This window comes from Sitophilus oryzae, unplaced genomic scaffold, assembly GCF_002938485.1.
Source record: "Sitophilus oryzae breed Bouriz unplaced genomic scaffold, Soryzae_2.0 scaffold_813_pilon_pilon, whole genome shotgun sequence".
In the NCBI taxonomy this organism is placed as follows: Eukaryota; Metazoa; Arthropoda; class Insecta; order Coleoptera; family Curculionidae; genus Sitophilus; species Sitophilus oryzae.
The window spans coordinates 2,357,351-2,380,217 of record NW_022147432.1 but is presented as its reverse complement, the minus strand read 5'-3'; the positions used below and the strand labels follow the sequence as shown (position 1 = coordinate 2,380,217).

The 22,867-nt window shown below is 30.2% G+C and overlaps 3 protein-coding genes across 3 annotated transcripts; 1 reads left to right on the top strand and 2 right to left on the bottom strand.

Moving 5' to 3' along the window:
- Positions 1–15: 15 nt before the first annotated feature.
- LOC115889422 lies at positions 16–6,659 on the bottom strand. The gene is made up of 5 exons (XM_030909410.1): positions 6,350–6,659; positions 3,349–3,420; positions 1,482–1,939; positions 90–1,175; positions 16–30 (listed from the first exon to the last, which is right to left on the bottom strand). The coding sequence occupies exons 1-5, from the start codon at positions 6,393–6,395 to the stop codon at positions 16–18; spliced, it is 1,677 nt and encodes a 558-aa protein (XP_030765270.1). The 5' UTR covers positions 6,396–6,659.
- A 6,668-nt stretch (positions 6,660–13,327) lies between these two features.
- On the bottom strand, positions 13,328–14,604 carry LOC115889405. The gene is made up of 2 exons (XM_030909387.1): positions 14,539–14,604; positions 13,328–14,400 (listed from the first exon to the last, which is right to left on the bottom strand). Exons 1-2 carry the CDS (start codon positions 14,540–14,542, stop codon positions 13,523–13,525), a joined length of 882 nt encoding a protein of 293 aa, XP_030765247.1. The 5' UTR covers positions 14,543–14,604; the 3' UTR covers positions 13,328–13,522.
- Positions 14,605–18,462: 3,858 nt separating this feature from the next.
- LOC115889404 (reticulon-4-interacting protein 1, mitochondrial-like) lies at positions 18,463–22,155 on the top strand. Its single transcript, XM_030909385.1, has 10 exons — positions 18,463–18,917; positions 18,977–19,138; positions 19,194–19,431; positions 19,588–19,889; positions 19,941–20,102; positions 20,160–20,281; positions 20,333–20,487; positions 20,551–20,650; positions 20,839–20,977; positions 21,033–22,155. The coding sequence occupies exons 2-10, from the start codon at positions 19,091–19,093 to the stop codon at positions 21,231–21,233; spliced, it is 1,467 nt and encodes a 488-aa protein (XP_030765245.1). The 5' UTR covers positions 18,463–18,917; positions 18,977–19,090; the 3' UTR covers positions 21,234–22,155.
- Positions 22,156–22,867: the final 712 nt, after the last annotated feature.

Below are 22,867 nucleotides of genomic sequence, written 5' to 3'. Positions count from 1 at the left end.
TCTAAAAATTGCACTTCACCTATCCTTTTTCTATTAAAAATCAAAATTAGTGCTAACGTACATTCTGCCAGTATTTTATAATTTGGTACTAGATTTTCGTTAGTAATTAATTTGTGATAAGCTTCTCTAGCTAATTTTATAACATATTCATTAAACATTTTTACATCTTGAGTTAGTGGAATTATTTTTGGTTTGATATTTTTATTCTCATTTAAAATTTTATTTGCGATGCTCGAAATGTCATTACACCAATGATTTTTAATAATGTCACAAAATTCTTCTATATCTCTACATATTTCTTTTCTTTTTTTAACTTCAAAAGATCCAATTAATGGATTTTTAGTAATAAGGGCTTTTTTGGCTATATTACATAATTGTTGTAAATTTGTCCCCATGTGGAGAGCCAACGAAGGGGCCTTAAATATTTTCTTCTCGGCATCATAACCACTAATAATTTTGACACTAGTCAATACCTTATCATAATATTGCGGCTTCAGAATAAAAATAAGGTTTTCAAATGAAATCATCTTTTCCAAGGAAATTTTTAGTTTAGCCATTTCCCTCATTTTGTTTGAGACGTGAACATTAATCTGAATTCGTTTATGCTTGTTGAGCAGTGACTCACCATAAAGACATATCAGTGCATCTTTCTTAACAGTATTGCTTACTGCATCTGGCCGCATTATGTTGAGAACCTCTTTTTTAAGGCGACTCTTATTCAAATAATTTCCCAGTAAACCTGTTGCAGCCAAAAAGGTCTGAGATTCTGATAAGTGATACCTCGATTTCGTAGGAATATTATCTATATTTGAATTGCACATTTTCTTATGTTTCCACAAGTAACTTTTGGAATAAAATCCTAAGCAATAATTACAAGGAAAATAATTGGATTCCATATCCTCCATTTTATTTTGACTACATATATTCCGAGGCAATTGAATCGGATTAATATGGTTGGTTTGTTGGGCTAAAAAAAATCGACCTTTTTTCCTTAAAGCTGCGAAAGCCTTTCTTCTCTCTGCACTTTTTGCCGGCATTGCCATTATTTTTTGAATATCTGGTTCATCTAGATGTTGTCGCATTAAATGACGTGTAAAATGACCCACTTCCGTATAACAAAAAATACAAAGCACCTTGTATTCTGGATATTTAATTTCTACTAGTGTATCATTTACCTAAAAAAAATATAAAATATAATAATTAAGACTAATTATACATTCCCCAACATAATTTGGTAACAACGTAAAAAATATTTTTTAAAATTTTAGTAACTGAAATAAATTAAATGGAATTGTTTCTGCAATGTAAACGAATAAATTTGCGTACTAAAGTTGAAATTCGAAAAAGCTCTATGCAGATCTCATGTTTATGATTTTTACTCCAAACTATATATATATATATATATATAATAAGCAAACTATAAGTGGCTAAACTCAGACTTAATATTACTTTGAAGTTATATAAATTATAAAAGTACTTACATTGTTACAATACTTAGAAACAGTAAGCTTATTCTTCGTTGATGATTTTTTAACAAGGTTTGGTGTTTCTGTGTTTGAATTGGTTAGAACCGATGAATCTGTGCTAGAGGAAGCATTGGAAAGTATATATTCACTTCCTGATGATTCTTCAGGGCCATGACTTAAATCAATATCTTCATCAACGGGATATTCCTTCTTAACATTCTCAAGATAATTGAAAATTTTGTTAGGTAGTGAGACTTGAGGTAACGATTCTAACTGAAATTCTGTTAGTTTGCATTCTGTTAATTCAGCATCTGTTTCACATTGAGGTAAGTCTATAAATTTCTTTGTTAATTTTTTATCTCTACAGAGTGCCGAGTAGATTGCTTCTGATTTATTTGAAGGTGATATGTAAGTGGTACCAGACAGATCTTGAACATTTTCAGGAAAGTGGTAATAATCCAAACCATTTTTTTCTATAAAATTAATAATAATATAATAAGAATATAAATTCTTAAATAAGTGCAAATATTTTCAGGGCTGGCAGATCTCTATAAAAGAGACATATTTTCTCTTTGCCGTTTTTCAAGTAAGTCCAACTTTGAAAATTTCCAAAAAAAATAATTTTTGCTAAAATTTTGAGAACCACTGGATATTTTCTGGATTTTCTTTCTTGTAAATTTAATCTACTACCTATGTTGCCATATTATCAACAAATTATGTTTTATACCAAAAACTAAAAAAAATTCAAAAAAAATGTTTTAGAAAAAACCTCATAATCATGGTTCTGGGGTCGAAATATACTATTCCTAAAAATATTTGCACTTATTTAAGACTCACTATTTTTTGTGATTTTTCAGTAACTAAAGGTAAACTAGGTCTTAAATTATTGTTTAAATTATATTTTATTATACAGGGTGTTCTTTAATGACATGCTAATATTTAAGGACGTGATTCTTGGACCTATTCTTAGAAAAAAAGTTCATATGTATATCCTAAACTTTTCAGATACAGGGTGGAATTTTTTTTTAAATATATCTGATATATTTGATACACGTCTTCCATGCATCAAAATGCATATTTTGATATACAAAAAAATGTTTTAATTTTTAATTTTCTTTCAGCAACAGTCACCGCATCACACATTCAGCGATTTGATTCTGCAGTAAACTGAGTTTAATTTTTTTAAGCAAAAACTGTACGTCGGACGAAATAAATCAAGAGATAAGAACTGTTTAGAAATGATTGGGGATTTTGAAAATTATTTTTATTTTAAGAGAAGTCAGCGGTGTACCATTTTTTTCTTCAAAAATACTCAATGTAAAACCCGTATGGACGGCACTGGTTGAAATAAATAATATTTCTTGTACATCAAAAAAGGTATTTTGATGCATAGATGACGTATATCATGTTTCATACAGATATCTATAATAAAATCAGAGTTATGAAAAAAAGTATTTTTTTAGAAAGTTTTACCGCCCTGTATCTCAGAAATTAAAATGTTTAGGACGTACATTTATAAGAAGTTTTTCTCTTAGAATAGGTCCAAGAATCACACTCTTAAATATTAGCATGTCATTAAGGAAGACCCTATAGTATATCTTATGGTACGTATACATGGGCGCCGAGCTTTGGCCACGCGTTACTTTTATTGTTTTAACGAACATCTCGCGATCCATAGAAATCCCGGAAACATTTAGTGTAAATGATTTAATTAACTGTTGAATTAAATTTTTTACTCAGAATATCTCAAAATATAATGATTAAAAACTTAAATCTAATTGAACACTTTTTTTATTAAATATCACTACTACCAAACTTTACAGATTTTACTTCTGCTACAATGTACAAAGCAAAAACTATAAAGCCGCTGTATACGACTTACCCTTCGATTGCGATGTTTCCTGTACTGAACTATCTTCATAAAATTCAAATGATTCTGATTCAATATTAACAACTAAAACAGTAATTACTAAATTACTAATTATTAAAGCCTAAAAAAGCAACAAAAAAAAACATCATGTGTTTACGTTTAACGACAAAAATATTATTGTAAGCTGGAATTACAATGGTAGCGCTAATTTTAAAAATATTTTTATTGATATGGCAATTGACAGGGTGATTCAATTATATGGTTATTTTTAGATTAAAGTTGTAGTTTTTTAAGTGAAGTGCGGTAATTTTATTTTATTAAAATATTTTAACTTCTACAGGGTGGCTCAAAAAAGTGTGAGTGGTTCGAGATTATTTTTTTAAATGAAACACCCTATATATCATTACATTTTTGGCTTTCTTTCAGATCACATTATATTATCCTAAGATATGAGTAAATATATGTCGATAATTTCAGAGATATTAATAAATAAATAAAAATATTGTATTGTACTCAGGAGACAGAGTTCTTTCCACGTCTGAAATAAAAAGTGCAGGTCTGTATTTAAAAAAATTAAGTTGGCCTCTGTATCTCACAAATTATCAGCTAATTCTAAAATCCAAAAATACTATCAGATAGCCCTAATAAAGTGGCTATGAGAATGGGCAATTACTTTTTTGATTTTCTAAAAAGTAACGACAGGAAAAAATAAAACTGATTTTCCGAAAAATCCGTTTTTTCCAAAAAAACTCAGTAATTCTTGAAATTTTTAAAACTTTTTTGATGGCATCTTGGTGAACATCCCAAAGCGCAACTTTGCCCCGATTTAACCATGTTTGTATCTATTACGGTTACCGAGATACCAATGCTCGTACCTCGAATTTGTAGCACTTTGTATACTCACTTTGCTATAAATATTGTAATCTTAAATCATACAGGGTGTTCACGCCAAACTTTCTAAAATATAAAATAATTTTTCTTTGTTTTTTTTTTAAACGGAACACCCTGTATCGTATCTTTTAAAAAAAAATGTACATTTTTTGTATTTAAAGTATCTCAAAATTTTTAATGGTTACGCAGATGCACGCAGTATTATTTCATATGGCTCTTTCAACCGTAAAATACGAGAGAAAAATCATTGGGTGGCTTTGATAAAAATTTACTGTGAAAAATGCCAAATGAAATATAAAACCGCTAATATCTGTCAAACCTTAAACAATTTTAAATACACTAAACACAAAAAATATTCATTTTTTTAATTCTCCATCTATTGAAAGAATAATATTCAGGGTGTTCCCATTTAAAGAAAAATGAAGAAAAATTATTTTATATTTTAGAAACTTTAGCGTAGAATTTACGGGCATCCTGTATGATTTACGATTACCATATTTATACCAAGTAAGTACAGACCATCTAAAGTAAAAACCTAATATAGTTTTGTTTTCAGGATAGTTCTTGTATTTTTAATAATTTTTGAAGAAAGGCTGAAAAATATTGATTTATTACTTAGTTATTAATATATCTGAAACTATCGAAATATATTTACTCATATCTTAGGATTATATAAAGTGATCTGGAAATACAATAATGTACAGGGTGTTTCGTTTAAAAAAAATCATCCCGATCCACTCACTTTTTAAAGCCACTCTATAAAATATTTTCCTGAAATACATCTTAGCGCATACTTTAGGTTTGCACTTAAACAAAATTTCCAAGTTTTTTATTCTAGGAGCTACATATCCCCGACGCACTATTACCGGAACCCTGTATATTAATAAAACAAATTAATAATAGTTCAAAAAACTAAAAATCAAGCTTTTAGACCCACTCAGAAACCATTTTTCAAAAACTACTCCCTCAAAAACTATGTCTAAAAATACCCAACCCCTTCAACCCCTAAAAAAGTGAAAATCTCATCAAAAAAAACTCCAAAATTGCCCCAAATATACCGCGTCAAGAAATCATTACAAACACCTCGTTAGAAACCACACTAAAACCGACTCCTAAAAACCTACTCTGTCAGAAAGCATGCGTCAAACATTGAAAAACCTCCCAAAAACTACCCCGCATACAAATGCCTGCATATACAAACCTCTGGAAATGCTCTCCCTCTAAAGCCATTCCTTCTACAACCAAAACAACCTCCTTGACAAGCCATCCCTTCAAAAGCAACCCCTAATTTTATTGTTAGTGGTCCTAGATACGTGTGTAAATTGTTTCAATTGTTTAATTGGCGTCTTAAAGTGGGTGATAGCAACGTGTACATATTCCGTTACATAACTACATATTTACAGGTGAAACTAATTAAAGCATGTTAAAAAATTATGAGTTTTCTCTCATTTCTGCATATTTTATATAAATGAAAATGAAAAATATATTTTTTTAATATTTTAAAATAATAAATGGAAAACATATTTTTAACCAAAATATCGAAAAAGCTATAATGCAGTGCGAAAATAAATTTGAATCACTCTGTATACTAATTATAAATATTTTTTTAAATGTGACTACCACTAACAGCATATTTTTTTATATAATACTGATCATAAAGAACAAGGAACACGCTATAGCGCCTTTAAAAAAAAAACATATTTTGTATACATTTTTATTTAGGGTGACCTGAAATATGTCTCCTCAAAAAATATAACCCTGTAAAATAATAACTTTAAAAATAATATATCCACGCTGAAATATATTTAATAATTATGTTCAGCTTAGCAAATGTCAGTTATGATTTAAACTTGAAATTTTTTCAAATTTTAACGGTTAAAATTTGATATTGATTACTCTTAAAATATGTTGACAATTTGTCCTATAATTTAAATATAAAAACTATAAGAAAAATAAGTAATTATACTTTAGTCGAAATATCCCCAGGGGCAAACTCCTTACTCTTTCTTTAAATGTATTTTTCTTATGTTAATAAAATTATTTCAAAAAGTTACAATCTATATAGTTTTACGTTAAAAGATTAATTATTAATAAAAAAATTACTAATATTAATGCTACTTACCTTTTGGTTGTAATGCTAAAGCCGCTATTCTCTTTCCACGATTCATTTTGAAATATGTAGGTGAATTGATATGTTTCACCGGAAAATTTCAACTCAGACTGACGACACCAAAGACCGTTTAACGGTTAAAACGATATATACAGAAATTCTGTAAATCCCCTATGGATTCCTTGCGGTTCCTTTGGGCCGTTTGACGTCGACGTCTCATTTCTCTATCTCTATAGTAAGTATCACCAAAGAAGAATGGTATCGAAGAATGGTAATAAAAAAATATTGTTAAAATATACAGTGGGTATGCTGTTATTTATCCATACCTGTGATCCATAGATAATGCAGAATTTAAGAAAAAAATAAACACGGGATGCTTTAACGATTAGCTTTAAAATTTAAAATAAAATCTACAATATTATGAAAAAACCGAATATAATTATTTTGAAATAAAAAAATTCTTACTCTAGCACTAAATATATATACTTACGGAAAATTAAAAAAAAACGGTGAAAAATTATTTTTAGTTTTTATTTTATAAACTTTTATAAATTTTTGTTGTAGAAGTACCTAAAACTGTTTTCATCAGAATCGATCGTCGTGTCAAAAAGATGTACGAGCACCTTACAATTTATTTGAATGCTATGCTTTCGTTGTAGAAGTACCTAAAAAAAATTTTTGTCGGATTCGACCGTCGCGCGTCGCGTCGTGCCAAAAAATTGTACGAGTACCTAAAATTTTATTTCGGTTCATGATTTCATTGTAGAAGTACCTAAGAAAACAGATCGTCGTATCAAAGAATTGCACGAGTACTTAGACTTTTATTTCGGTACTATGATTTCGTTGTAGTAGTACCTAAAATGTTTTTCGTTTAAATCGATCGTCGTATTTGTGTTTTAACATTATTCGATACAAAATTACACTCTGAGGGTGCATCCACACTATCCTCAAAACGGCGTATCGGCGTAACGGCGTAACGACCTTGAACCGATTTCCAGTAATTCTATTGGCTGAAAAAAAGTGTAGGTTTAAAAGCGTGAACTTCTGGGAATTCCCTATTTGTATAGTCTGGGAACCACCTACTTTTCTGGGAAACACATACTTTCAAGTTCAATTTATTAGAATTGTGATTAAAAGAAAGCACTATTCTCATTCATATTGCGATTAATGAATATTAATATTAATAATATTATACTACCATATATTACTCAAATTAAGTTTTCGAATACATAGTAAGTAAACATAGATAGAAGATAGAACATATTATAGACATGCAACCATAGAACGTGTTTGTTATATTTATATGGTGTTGGTAGATAGCATCGAACAGAAAACTGAAAATAAACGTATTACTGTAGCAATAAACATTTTTGTTACACTAAAATTACTATTTTAGATCTTAGTGAACGTAGTAATGTAATAAAATTAATTATTGTACTGATTACCTACCATATAATCGAGAAAAAAACGGCGTCAGCGGTGGCATGAAATTAAGATTGCTGTCATTTTATACCGGGTGCGTCTCAAAAGTGGCTCACCGCTATAACTTTTTAATTTTTTTAGATAAAAAAACGAGATTTGGTATGTTAGTATATGACATAAATTAGGAATGATTGATGTATTCAATTGTTTTTGGTCACTTTATTTGATAGAAAATGACACTCTGAATCGAATGACATATCATATGCCAACTTTTGACATTCTCGCTTTAAAAAAATTGTATTTTAAATTTCAATCTAAAGTGCCATGGCTGTGTTAAAAACACTAATTTTTAATCAAGGAGCCTTGGAAAAATAGATTTGATAATCTAATGATTTTCGTGTCTTGTCCGGGCCCTTTGTTATAAGATGCCTAAATCGTATTTTTAATCATCTCAATTTTTCCAAACGGAACAAGGAGCCTCCGTATTAGCATATTTGGAAAAAGCATTTTTTTACGAATAATTTGGTACCACACACATGGTATTTTGAGTCAAATTATCATTATGAAGCGCATGTTACAATTTCAAATAAACCATATGCGAAAATGTCAAAAATTTTATCCTCCGTATTGGCGTAACGGAGTAACGACCTTGAATAGATTTTCAGTAATTCTATTGGCTGAAAAATTCATCTGTCAGAAATTTTATCTGTCAAATTCATCTGTAAAAAAATTCAGCCAATAGAATTACTGGAAATCGATTCAAGGTCGTTACGCCGTTACGCCGATACGACGTTTTTAGGATAGTGTGGATGCACCCTCAGAGTGTAATTTTGTATCGAATAATGTCAAAACACAAATACGACGATCGATTTAAACGAAAAAAAATTTAGGTACTACTACAACGAAATCATACAACTTTTTGATCGATTCCGAGAAAAAAAAATGAGGTACTTCTACAACGAAATCATAGCAACAAAATAAATTTTTAGGTACTCGTACAACTTTTGACCGATTCCGAGAAATAAAAATGTTAGGTACTTCTACAACGAAATCATAGTACCAAAATAATTTTTTTAGATACTCGTACAATTTTTTGACACGACGATCGTACTGATTAACTACCATATAATCGAGAAAAAAAACGGCGTCAGCGGTGGCATGAAATGAAGATAGCTGTCATTTTATACCGGGTGCGTCTCAAAAGTGGCTCACCGTTATAACTTTTTAATTTAATTTTTCACAGATGAATTTGACAGATAAAATTTCTGACAGATGAATTTTTCAGCCAATAGAATTACTGGAAATCTATTCAAGGTCGTTACTCCGTTACGCCGATACGGAGGATACAATTTTTGACATTTTCGCATATGGTTTATTTGAAATTGTAACATGCGGTTCATAATGATAATTTGACTCAAAATACCATGTATGTGGTACCAAATTATTCGTAAAAAATGCTTTTTCCAAATATGCTAATAATAAGGGAGGCTCCTTGTTCCGTTTGGAAAAATTGAGATGATTAAAAATACGATTTGGGCATCTTATAACAACGGGCCCGGACAAGACACGAAAATCATTAGATTATCAAATCTATTATTCCAAGGCTCCTTGATTAAAAATTAGTGTTTTTAACACAGCCGTGGCACTCTAGATTGAAATTTAAAATACAATTTTTTTAAAGCGAGAATGTTAAAAGTTGACATATGATATGTCATTCGATTCAGAGTGTCATTTTCATCGTTTCGTTTTTTTATCTCAAAAAAATTAAAAAGTTATAGCGGTGAGCCACTTTTGAGACGCACCCGGTATAAAATGACAGCAATCTTCATTTCATGCCACCGCTGACGCCGTTTTTTTTCTCGATTATATGGTAGGTTTGGTTTGGTTTCCCATAAGGCCTTTCCCAGAAGTTCACGCTTTTAAACCTACACTTTTTTTACTACTTTACTGCTATACGAATTTTATTTAAATTTAAATGATTACATTACACTTTTAAACATTTTGTTTACAGTTTCATCCAAACTCAACTCGCCAGATTAGACTTATTAGAAATTATTTATATTTTGTGACGGGGATTCGTTACAATTATTTTGTTGGGTGTCGAACCATAAATTTTATGATAAAACTGGAAGAATTTCAACAAAACACTTTTATTAATAAACTTTACGTTTCCGTGACAAATCAAATCATATGTTTTTTCTAACTTCTACCTACTGTCCCTCGCTCTTTTTTATAATGGACTCGTCCAAGCGGTCCGAGAGGGGCCCTATAATAATAATAGTTCTCTGTTACAATTTTTAAATAAAATTTGTAGAAACAATCTTAAAGAATACTTACTACCTATTTTGATTTTTTTCGTCTGAATCTCTTAATATTCTAAATGAATACACTTTACTTATTAGATAAATATACACATGGCATATATGTATATGATTCCAAAAAACGGCGTCAAATTACCTTTGAAATGACAATCGTCAGAATCAATCGTCGTGTCAAAAGAGTAATACGAGAATACCTAAATATTTATTTCGATGTTATGATTTCGTCGCAGAAGTACCTAAAGTATTTTTTCATCTAAATCGATCATCGTGTCAAAAAATTATTACAGTACCTAAAATTTATTTCGGTACTATTATTTCGTATTTGTAGTAGTTCTAAAAGTTTTTTTTTCGTCTAAATCGATCGTCATGTCAAAAGAATTGTAGTACCTAAAAAATTCCACCGTGCTATGATTGCGTTATAGAAGTACCTAAGATTTTTCATCTAAATCGACGGATGAACGAGTACCTAAAGACTTATTTCGGTGGTATGATTTCATTGTACTAGTAATTACATCAAAGTAATTACGATTGTCGTATATATGATAGTGAGTGTACGATAAGGCCGTTTTGTCTGATATTTCTCCCCACAGGAAAAAGTTTACACAAAAAGGTACCGTATGATCGAAAAAAAACGGCGTCGGGTTGGCTTGGAAATGATGATCGATGACATTCCCCATATAATTTTACATATAAAATGACAGCAATTTTCATTTCATAGCTATCGCTGACGCCTTTTTTTATCATAAATATGATAGTATTCAGATATTTCACAATAATTAATTTTATTACATTATTTCGTTCAGTGAGATCGAAAATAGTAATTTCAGTGAAACAACAATGTTGACTGCTACAGTAATACATTGTATATTCAGTTTATGGCTGGATGCTACCAATACCATGTAAATATAACAAACACGTTTTATGGTTGCATCTCTATAATATGATCTATCTCCTATGTTTACTTTGTATTCGAAAACTTAATTAGAGTAATATTTGATAATATAATATTCTTAATATTCATTGATTGAATATGAATGAGAATACTGATTTTTGTTTTAATCACAGTTCTAATAATTTAAACTTGAAAGTATGGGGCTCTATAAATAGGGAATTCCCAGAAATTGATGCTTTTAAACTTACATTTTTTTCCTATTTTACTGCTACATGAATTTTATCAGACGCAGAAAATTTAAATTATTACATTTATACTTTTAAAAATTTTGTTTACAGTCTCATCCAAACTCGCCAGATTAGACCTTATATTATTTATATTTTAAAATAAAACTAGTAGAAACAATCTTTAAAGAATGCTTATTTTCATTTTTTTTTGTCTGAATTTCTTAATATTCTAAATGAGCATCTTTTTTCTACCCATCGCTAGATTTTTGGCCGCCCAGTGTAAATTTTTAAATTGCCGCCCTCATGTCTGTATGTAATAAAAGAATAAGTTAAAAAAAATCCTTATAACAAAATAGAAAAAAGGTTAATGATAAATACAAACATACCATATTATTCCAAAGCACGGGGCGTCAAATTACCTTAGAAATGACAGTCGTCGGAATCGATCGTCGTGTCAAAAAATTGTACGAGTATCTAAAAATTTATTTCGATGCTATGATTTCATTGTAGAAGTACCTAAACTTTTTTTCTTTTAAAGTATAAAGATAATAAACGGGGTTCCATCATCACTTAGTAAACACTTACAAAATCTACTAAACGAAATTGACAATGCATTGTAACTTGATTATGTATTACGAAATTTAATTTTTAAAGAAATTTCAGATAAAAAACACTCGTACAGATGCATTTATAAGACAGAATATAGCCTAATACTAACAATAAGTAATAATATTCATTATGAAATTCACCGTCTTTTTACTTCTGCACTGTCATCAATTGCCGTTTCAAAAGGTCCGTTCGTCTAATTCTAATATGATATTTGAGAATTAAAAGCGGCAACGTCGTGGGTCTGGCGAAAACAGATAAACCTCTATTTTTATATAAATGGGACAAATTAAACGGTCCAGCATCAGGGCCTGAAGGCATCGCTCGAACATTTTTCGATATACCCGGGTCTGACGGCCTATCTTCAACGTACCGGGTCTGGCTCCATCGATTTAATAAATATATATATATATATATATATATATATATATATATATATATATATATATATATATATATATATATATATATATGCTCTGCTATATGCTATATGCTATATATATATATATATATATATATATATATATATATATATATATATATATATATATATATATATATATATATACTCTTTATATATATATATATATATATTAATTCTACAACTTATTTTACTAACAAAATAACAAATCCATAGGACATTGCATGGCAAAATTGTATAGCTATAATGTAAAATATAATTAACAATATAGCCAAACACGACATACATAAAAGACTAAGAGTTGGAAAAGTTTTGTAGAATATATTTGTACATATTATTAGTTTTCCGATTTTGTCTAAAGTTTGTTAGCATTACACATTTTCCTGAAGTAAACTTTCGCCTAACTTGTTTTCAGAAATAATCTATAATGATCATTTATTTGTCTTAATATAATATTAATCATTTTCTTTAATAAACAAAAGTAGACCTACATATTTATACCAGTATTGGTTATTTTTAGATGCAAGTAGTGTGTGATACAAAGGAAAATTAGGGATATTTTCATTGGTTATCCTGGATCAGTTCATGATAGCCGTGTGTTTCGCACTTCCCCACTGTCAACTCAACTAGAAGAAAAATGTGGTAGAAATAGGTATATACTAGGAAGATGGTGGTTACCCTTGCACTCATTACTGACTCCCTATAGAGATAGAGAGGTGAACTAACAGCTGTGCAGTCAGAATATAACAAGCGGCCAGTTCACGGTACATAATAGAACATTGTTTGGTATACTGAAGCAAAGTTTCGTCAACTTTACCATGTTAAATTAAAAGTATCGAGGATATCTGTCATTTTATTCGGGCATGTTGTGTTCTGCATAACAGCTCTGAATGACGAGTTTCCTGTAGAAGAGGGCCCTAATCTTAATGAAGGCGGTAATGAAGAAGTTCTGTTAGAAATCGAAGAAATTGACTTGATATGATGACAGGAATGGTCTTGAAATGAGAAATTATGTATCCAGAATGTTAGAATTTTTAAGTAATATATAATTCAAAAGATTTTAAATTTATGTTTTCATTCCTGTTAGTATAGTAAGTAGGTAACTAAATAAGTGAAAAATGTTTATAAGTACATAAAACATCATAATCAAAAATTATTGCAAATCTGACGGGAAAATGTTCATTCTTTTAATTCTCAAACTAACTCTTTATTCAATAAATACAAAACATAACACAAACAAATTTATAACACTGAATAACAAAAATTTAATCATATTATTTAGAGTAACACAACCTTTCACTTCGATGTTTTATGTATTAATCTAGTTAGTAAAATATTTTGCTTTTTTATAGCTGCTATTTTTTCTTTTTCTAAAAGTAGTTTTTCCTTATGATAGGCTTTCTTTTCCTCAAGCATATTTTGTAAATATAGTGTTTTTTGATGGTAATACTCCTTTTTCTGTTTATTTAATTCCATCAGAGTGTCATATTTTTTATTACTCTTCCTCCATTTTGTGTTCGGTGACAACTGTTTCAATGGGGTGACTTTTTTCTCTGCTTTTTTGAATGTTATCTCTGTAACTTCATCAGTTGTTTGTGCATTTTGTGAATCATTGTTATTTTCTATTCCAGTAATGTCTGTATTTTCTCTTTCTGCGCCTGCTGTAGAACTACTTCTACTTTGGGAATTAGCTGTTAATAATAGCTTAGGATAAATATTCTTTTTATTGCCAAATATATCAGTCATTTCGTCTAAGTACTCAAAATATTTTTTTCCTCTGCCTGTTTTTTTTTGATCGTCAATGAAATCTTTATATCTTCTCTCTAATACTTTCCATCTATTGGAGCAATTTGCTGACGAATATTCTAGATTATAATCGTCCCTCATGACATTGGAAATTTTGTCGAACATCATTTTTAGATTCCTCATTTCATACAAGCCCACTCGATTCCTATATTCTTTGTATAAATGAATTAATATTTTCGTAGCCTTTGGAGACCACTCTTTATAACTCTTTGTTTCATCAGAATGTTTCCTTTTCAATGGGGTACTCGCACTATCACTTATGCAGCTTTCTTCCACACTAACAGTTTCAGTTGCATTGTCATGATTGATAGTTTTGGCTTCACTGTCTTCTATTCTTATAAGCTGATTGTCGATAATAATAAACTTTGCTAAAAAACAGTATATTAAAATTTCAATGTGTTATAGCACATATTTTATTTATAGATAACATCTTCCATTAATAATTATTTACCAGTACATCTTTAATCCGTATAAAATAGATGTGACCTCATAGCTAATTAACTTACCCATATTTTATTAAAAATTTCAAGACTAATACGTCTCTTTTAATCAGTTTTTAAATAGAATATTTGATGTTTTATAATGTTAGATTATGATACATAACACATAACCACTAACCACACAATTTTCAAATAAATACCAGTACTGTCATATTTAATTTTCATAAATACCAATTGTCCTTGTTTTTTGTTCCAGCAGGTGCAAATTAGGGGAACAGTTTTAGAACGAGATTTTGTGCGACTGCGCAGCAGTTCATTTTTCTGTCTGAGAACAGTTCTGCTTTGCTGGAACAAAGCTATTTTTTGGACTAACGATCGTCAATGGTTCTGTTTACGTGGATTCTGTTTTCAGTTGGTTTTCAGTTTGGACTTGGCAGTCGCCATTAGTGTTTTCTCTAACTTTCTGTTTCCACGTGTACTGTGTTTCGTTTGTATTTTAATCTTTGTGCGTTTATTGACAATTTTGTGATTTAGTTTTAAAGACTTTGCTGTAGTTTTAATTAAATAGAACAATGGGAATGGGCTACTGCTTCTTGTGTGGTAGAAGCCAACTAACCAAATTAATAATAGAAATTTTTCTCGATGTTCGTTGTATCATGAAAGTAAAATCAGAAATGAAAGGGATGTTAATATAAGACAAAATATAACTAATTTAATTCAAAAATCAATAATTGTTAAAAGCATTATATTTAGTCTTGCTATTTGAAATAAAAAAGACATAATGTAAAGACTAAAAATAGAGACTACATAAGGCTAATTATAATGCTTACACAGTTACACACAAACTGTCTTATTGTAAATTATTATTGTTTTTTTTCATAATATAAAAGAGTATTTACAATGCAACAATGTAAAATAATTATATTTTTGTATCTGAAAAAGCTTGATTTATGTATATAAACTTAATATGTACATACTTTTAGTTATATTTGTTTAATAAAAAATATGTTAATAATAAAGAATTACTTTGTTTCATTTTAAACCAGGACTGATGTTGATTATTGATCATAAATACCATGGGCAAAAGAAACAATAGACAGTAAAATGTACTGTTATGCTTTGTTTGCTGCAATTTTTAAGTTGAGTGGAAAATAGATATGCAATTTGTACTACAAAAGTTTTAAAGACAGTTCCTTAATTGAGGTTTACTAAATTTTTGAATTTAAAAAAAAAATCGTACCTGTCACTTTTTCATTCGTTTTATTTAATAATAATTGTCTAACACAACAAAGTCTACTTAGAACATTATGATATAAATATAAATCAGTTCATTAAAAATGGTCTAATTAAAATTAGTACCTAAATAAGCAAAAATTATCCCCTCATAAAACAAGAAATTAAGGAGTTCAGTAAAAGTTGCAACTATATATTTTATTCAGTAAATTTTCATAATAGTAAGTATAAAGCACAATCTAAAACGACAATATGAATAATGTATATTAAAAGATTTAACTCGAGTTTTCAGTGAAAAACTATATTGATATTAAAAATATTTTAATACCTTCAGAATACTAATTACATACCATAAAATAGGAGTTTTACGATGCAGGAAGCCTAGAAAAAAATTTTAGAAATCAACAATGGGATTCTGTAAGCTCTGTAGCAAAAGAAATTTCTACTCGAGCCTATGCTATTGGTATCACGATTGATGAGTCATAGACAGGGAAATGTTTCAGAATCGCACAGATACCTATTACGCTACTAAGGCCCCCATTGTGAGACAGATACAAAATAATTTTATACCTATTCCATAGCCTATTCTTTTAAATGTCTAGCAATATTCATAATAAACTTATTTTAACGAGTAGAAGTATTACCAGCATCAAAATTAACACTACTTGTAAAAAAACTGTTGCTCATGAGTTGTAATAGATATAAACAAAATAAACATTCGAAAATAACTTCATCGAATCTGAAAACTTTTGGTCGAAAAAGTGTTTTGCCATAACATGTTGAATAATTCAAAATATCTCAATTGATAAATATGCGCATAATGTTACATTATCAAACTTATTTGATTACAGAATATTTAACAAAAGCTTCCAATTTTTCGAAAAGATTTAATTCAATTATTAGAACGTCTTTAACCTCAACTTAAAATAAAATAAAAAATAAAAACCAAAACAAAAACATATCATATGATTTGGAACTGTCCAATCAAAGTGCTTACAGATCGAGCAAGCGCAGAAAACCTCCTCCCGAACAAGGATAGACTATTGTAGGAAATGCATTGACATTCTATAGACATCCTTCAACATCGGGACAGGAATTTAAGCGGTACCCTCCATGATACAAAGAATACAAGGTATGATATTGCGCAGGTTGGTCACTACGTCACAGGTGATAAACGGCACCATTGGTCAGCAAGCTCCGCGCGCCAATTTCAAATTGTCAAACAGATGACATAATAAATGATGAATAAATGTGAAAATAATTTTTCAAATGTCAAGTTCGATGATTTGACATAACTTTGGAGTTATGTCCTAATTCTTCTCTATTTAGGTCTTTTTTTTATTAGTGGCAATTGAACAATATGGATATTTTTCTGTATGGCGTATGACGTCACAGGTGGTATGCGCAAACTTAACGAAATTGGAGCCGCTATCGATCATACCTTGTTTTCCACAGTTGTTTTCTTTGTACCATGGTGTTCTTATGGTGGGTTCATACAGCCAAATAAATAAAATAAGAATAAAATAAAATAAAATAAGAAAGTTGGTTATATGGGATACCGTACATGCGTTCATACAGCCAAATAAAATAACAAATAAAAGAAGAAGTCTTTATCTTTTAACTTCTTGTTTTATTTTAATAATGAAAACAACTGCGCACGCTTAATTCTAACCTACAAATATTTTCAGTTTAGTTTAATTTATTTTATAATTTCACATAAGTAAATGTATAATATAGTAGACAACGAATAAATAAATATACTATAAATAGTAAAATTACTATAAACAATCGTAAAGTTAACTTTTATCCAGCCTCATCGTACTGCGCATGAGCAAATATATTCTTATTTTTATTTTATTTGACTGTATGAACGCACACAAATAAGAATTCCTTATTTCTTATTTTATTTTATTCTTATTTTTTATTTTTATTTGGCTGTATGAACCCACCATTAATGCCATCCGTGGCTAATGTCATGTTGGTTATGTGTCATCATATGTTTGTGTCATCTGTCTGTGCATCTGTCAAAAATTCCTCCGCAGCATCAAATAATCAGGGCCATGTAAGTGAAATATTAAAAAATGGTTCACCAGCAAAGTTTCCCAATTATGACGGATGATGGCGCTGATCGTCAAGGAGAATTTTGGACAGAGGGATTTTGCTTGCAAACAATAAACGTGAGCTACGACCGGACCAGGACCAATCAGAATGATCAGTCTTTCTTGGACATTTGCCGTGGAAGTGTGTGTTAATTTCTGTTGTGATAAGTAATGGTTGTGTTGCAGTTTGATTTTCGGTTTTGATATTATGTTAAAAGGTAATTTTGAAGTATTGTATCACCTGTTTTATGTAGTACTTTTTTTAGTTCTATGATGATATGTTATGATTTAATGTTTGTTTAACAATGTTATACCAAAAGAGGTTATACTTAATATACTTATCAATTGCATAGCCTAACTTTTTATCAATAAACTTTGTAGATTTTCAGATTATTTAATTCCTTTTGTTTCCGTTGTAATTTTATTTTTAAGACATATTATGTGATTGTTTCATTATATGTTTCCATAAAATTACAAAATAGCAGACAAAAATAATTAAGATCATACCTTGTTTTCTTTGTACCATGGGTACCCTCCGTATATTTTATTAGAACGTATTTGCCTTAAAATAGCGGCAGGTTAATGCCATCCGTGGCTAATGTCATGTTGGTTATGTGTCATCATATGTTTGTGTCATCTGTCTGTGCATCTGTCAAAATTCCTCCGCAGCATTAAATAGTACCATCATTTCATTTCCATATTTTAAAATTTACTGGATAATCTGCAAATTTTTTCAGCTTAAATTACCTACTAAAACACGTACTTTTCAGGACAATTTTTGTTGTTTTAAAATTCTTGTGTCCGTAAAGTCGAACGCACCCCCCTGATATGTTTCTTATCTTAACCCCAAACCAGCAACTACCAGAGATTTATAACCAGAGATATAGGGGGGTACATTTTATTTCTAGAGACACAAAATAAATCCAAATTATATTAAAAAATTTCTTTTGCCTATATATCAAAACGGATAACGTTAAATTTTAAATAATGCATTTAATATTTCATTTATTATAAAAGCAAACCGTTTAGCCTATATGTTTTTTAGTACCAGTTCTTTATGATGTCCTATTACTTGGTAAATTGTTGTAACGCCTAGAGATGGTTTGTATTTTGGTTTGTATACTTGTATTTGAAATATTTTAATCAAAATTATATTTATCTAATAATTTTAGGGAAAATAATGGGAAGATCAACAACATTTACATTCTTGACTGTTAGCTAGATACTTAGATTATGTAACATGCTACCTAATTGATGTATACTATAATTTTAATTTAATACTTATAATGGATGAAATGCTATTTAGAAGTTCACAAAGGCTGGAGTCCATGCAGGTGGATTTATAACTACTTGTTTAATCAATGAAATGATGCATTTTTTATTGTCCAGGTACAAGCAGAAATTGTTGCTTCCAAGACAAAAGATCTTCTAGGAACATATTCTCTACAGAGTAAAGCATTATTGATGCAAACATGGAACAGCGGCAAAGTAGAACAGTTCAAAACAAACGTTCTTCAACTTATTAATTTTCTAGTAGAAACATCAAAGAACTTTAAAACTCAAATAATAAATATTGCTGATCCCAAACATATATGGATTCTTTTAACACAAAAAATAGGAGGAAAATGTAAGAATCAAGTTAATTTAAATCATCCATTTTTATTTACTGAATATGTATTTGATTAATGTATTCAAAATATATTATTTTTGTATACAAGCACTTTAATTGATCTAAAAATGGTTAGTGGGCATCTACCGAAATCAGGTAACTTACTTTTTCAAGGGACAACAAAAGAAACTACTTTAGCTTGTGCAGGATTCTTAGTGGGTAGCATAGTTGGGGTTGCAATTGGGCTAGCCATAAGAAAGAAGGAACCAATTATAAGATATATGCAAGCGATTTGGATTGAGCATTACCAAGGTCCAGAAAGTGTTACTGTTGTAGAAAATGCAGAAGCACCTTATGAATGTGGTGACTATGATGTACTAGTAAATGTTAAAGCTGGTTCTGTACAAATTATCGATTCCCAAATTTGTTGGGGATATGGCAAAACATTAAGATATATCTTGAGGAGGATACTTAAGGTAATGTATAATTGGGAGCCTCTATAATATTTATAAAATTAGTACTTGTAGGAGAAAGAGCTTCCAGTTATTCTAGGAAGGGATTGTACAGGGATCATAACAGATTTAGGAAAAAATGTAAAAAGATTAGATGTTGGAGATGAAGTATGGGTTACTGTGCCATTTTGGTCCAAAGGAACTTTGTGCCAAACAATTTTAGTGTCTGAAAACAGGGTGAGACAAAAATAAATGTGTATTTACAATGTCCAACAATAAATATTCTGTTAAAAGGTAGCCCGTAAACCAAAGAATGTGGGTTTTGAAGGTTCCTGCAGTATACCTTATGCTGGCAGTCTTGCCTTATCTGCACTGTCTGATGCTTCAATAGATTGCATTACTGTGAAATCAAAAAAGTAATATGCTGCATTTTTTTACCAATTTGATTTTATTTCCATTCATTAAAGGTTCCTTATACAAGGTGGATGTACACCGGTTGGGTGTATTTTGATTCAACTTTTGAAACATTGGAAAGCACATGTGGTGACAACATGTTATACCAGGGCTCTACCCATAGCTAAAGCTTTGGGGGCTCATGAAATAATAACTATAGATGACATAGGTAAACAGAGACAATGAGAAGTATGTAATTATGCATGATACTACATATGTGCACTTATTTTAGATGAAGAAAAAAATTACACTGTTGACAATCATGAACTATTCAAACAGTTAGAAGGGAGAGGTGAACTATTTGATGTCATTATAACAACACAGTGTATAGGGTAAGTAAGAGATCTTTTTTCCTAGAAAATATACTAAGATCTGTTTAATTAAAGGATATATGACCGTGGTAGTTGTCATATTGTTTTAATTCATAAATAAATTGTATTTTCTGTCATTTTTTGGATATTGTCCACTGTCTGTCAATGTTGCCTGACCTGTTAACAACCTTTTATACTTTTGTTTTCAGTTTGGATAATTTTAAACAGTTTTGCAAGGAAGATGGACAATTAATCTCAACTTTTCCAAAAACTCTTCCATCGGATGAATTTGGATTCCTGAATAAATCATTTTTGGCTCAGCATATTGAATTCAAATACTTAATAAAAGTATGTGTTTGTTCATACAGAAAAAAATACTTAAAAATATTATTTATTTTTCTAGGATATAATAGGATCATCCTTGGAGATCTATGATGAGGCTCATCTATGTTATTCCACACTAGATAAATTAACTGAATTAGTAGAGGATGGTATTCTACAAACTGTTGTAGACAGAGTCTTCCAACCAAAAGATATAGAACTAGCTTTAAATTACATACAGTCACCTGCTTCCATAGGAAGTACAGTGATAACATTCAGGTGAAACAAATATACAAAAGTACTATACGATCGAAAATACGGCGTTAGAGTTGTCTTGAAATGACCAATGGTGACGTTTTGTATTAAAATTGCTATGAGAGACTAAATCGCCCAGGTTCAACCAACGTTGCCAAATGTCACTGCACCAACTTTATATTAGCGGAACGAAGTATGCCTCTTCATAGTTTATTTGCAAAAGCAGCAGTGGCTCAGTTGGTGAGGCGTTTTGGAAGTCAGAGGTCTCGAGTTTGAGCCTTGACAGATATACAACTTTTTTATATTTTTTTAAAGTGTCGAGATTGAGAGGTTGGTCTAGTGATTTAATTGCGTTGGTTTCACTCTTTTTTGGATTAATTATTTGGTGGGGTTAGTAGCGTTAGTTATTCGGTGGAGTTGATTGCGTTGGTTAGGTTAGCTATTTGCTGGGGTTGGTTTGGTTTTTACTAATTTATATTTGTTTAGCGTTGTTAGCCGTAAATTGTTATGCGTGTTTTGATTACGTTGGTTTGTCTCTCGGGTAAGTTTTTATTTAAATTGCACGCGAAATACCCGACCGAGTAAAAGTGAACATTTGGCAACGTTGATCGAGTCTGGGCGATAAAACCTTTCGTAAAATTGCTGGGTGAATGTCATCAATGACATTTTCAAGGTAATTTGACGGCGTTGTTTTATCATGGTGTATGTGAACCTCTGGGTATAAGTAGTCTAAATTATTTAATAGAAATACCAATGAAAAAAAATTGTTTTTTTATCAATTTTTTACGGATCGAAATGTTGAGAAATCTATTTTGTTGACTGTTCGTGTAATTATTGTTGTTAAATTATGAAATGTATTATCTGGTTTTATATGTAATTTTTACTGCCGGGATATTTTATAAAATTTTAGAACAGAAAATAATATATAAATGTGACATATATTTACAAGATGTATTTAGTTTGATTTTTACCACACCACTACGCATATTATAAACAGGGGTTGCGCGTTTCCTTTTTTTTACCTTTTGGTGGAAAATACAAGGAAAAGGACCAATAAAAAGAATTGCATCTTCCTTAAACTTATGGAGAGTAGAAGCAATCGTAAATTTATCTATCTGTTTATTCCCTTCTAAAATTGTTGGCTTTTTCTTCCAAATGTAGAACCCTCAAAGAAAATTATAGTTGGAATATATTTGCCCTTGTACCCTCTTTGATGGATACTTTTCTATACATGGAGATAATTCGCCTTATCTCTACCCTCGATACTTACCGGCGCAAATTTTGCAAAATCGCGAGTTTTGACCGAAAGAGAAGTTAAAAGAAAAAGCCGATATTGGAGGTACTGGACTAAATTCTTTGGTTGGAGCAATTAGTAAAGAATACAAAATCACGTAACGCCCATATACGGACTGCAGCAGAATCTGTGACCTTAGACGACATTTTTTTCATCAGCGACAATTTTAGCGATTTTTAATAGTTGGTTGTGTATTCTTACTTTGCGTTGGAGACATTCAAGGTTACTTCGGGTGGAACTCTGTAACTAAATAGTGCTAAATAGCGATAGGTAGCGATGAAGAATAATGCCGCTTGTCATTTAGTTTCTACGGCCAAGGTCAGTATCCTTCATCGCTACTGATCGCTATTTAGTTACAGAGCTACACC

Bases quoted from the DNA above. Each gene is read 5' to 3' on its own strand.
- LOC115889404 (XM_030909385.1), top strand. From the start codon at position 19,091: ATGGATGAAATGCTATTTAGAAGTTCACAAAGGCTGGAGTCCATGCAG. The intron at 19,139-19,193 runs GTGGATTTATAA...TTTATTGTCCAG, and splicing joins AAAGGCTGGAGTCCATGCAG to GTACAAGCAGAAATTGTTGC. The intron at 20,978-21,032 runs GTATGTGTTTGT...TTATTTTTCTAG, and splicing joins AATTCAAATACTTAATAAAA to GATATAATAGGATCATCCTT.
- LOC115889422 (XM_030909410.1), bottom strand. From the start codon at position 6,395: ATGAATCGTGGAAAGAGAATAGCGGCTTTAGCATTACAACCAAAAG. The intron at 3,421-6,349 runs GTAAGTAGCATT...TTACTGTTTTAG, and splicing joins TTTAGCATTACAACCAAAAG to TTGTTAATATTGAATCAGAA. The intron at 1,940-3,348 runs GTAAGTCGTATA...TTAATTTTATAG, and splicing joins GGAAACATCGCAATCGAAGG to AAAAAAATGGTTTGGATTAT.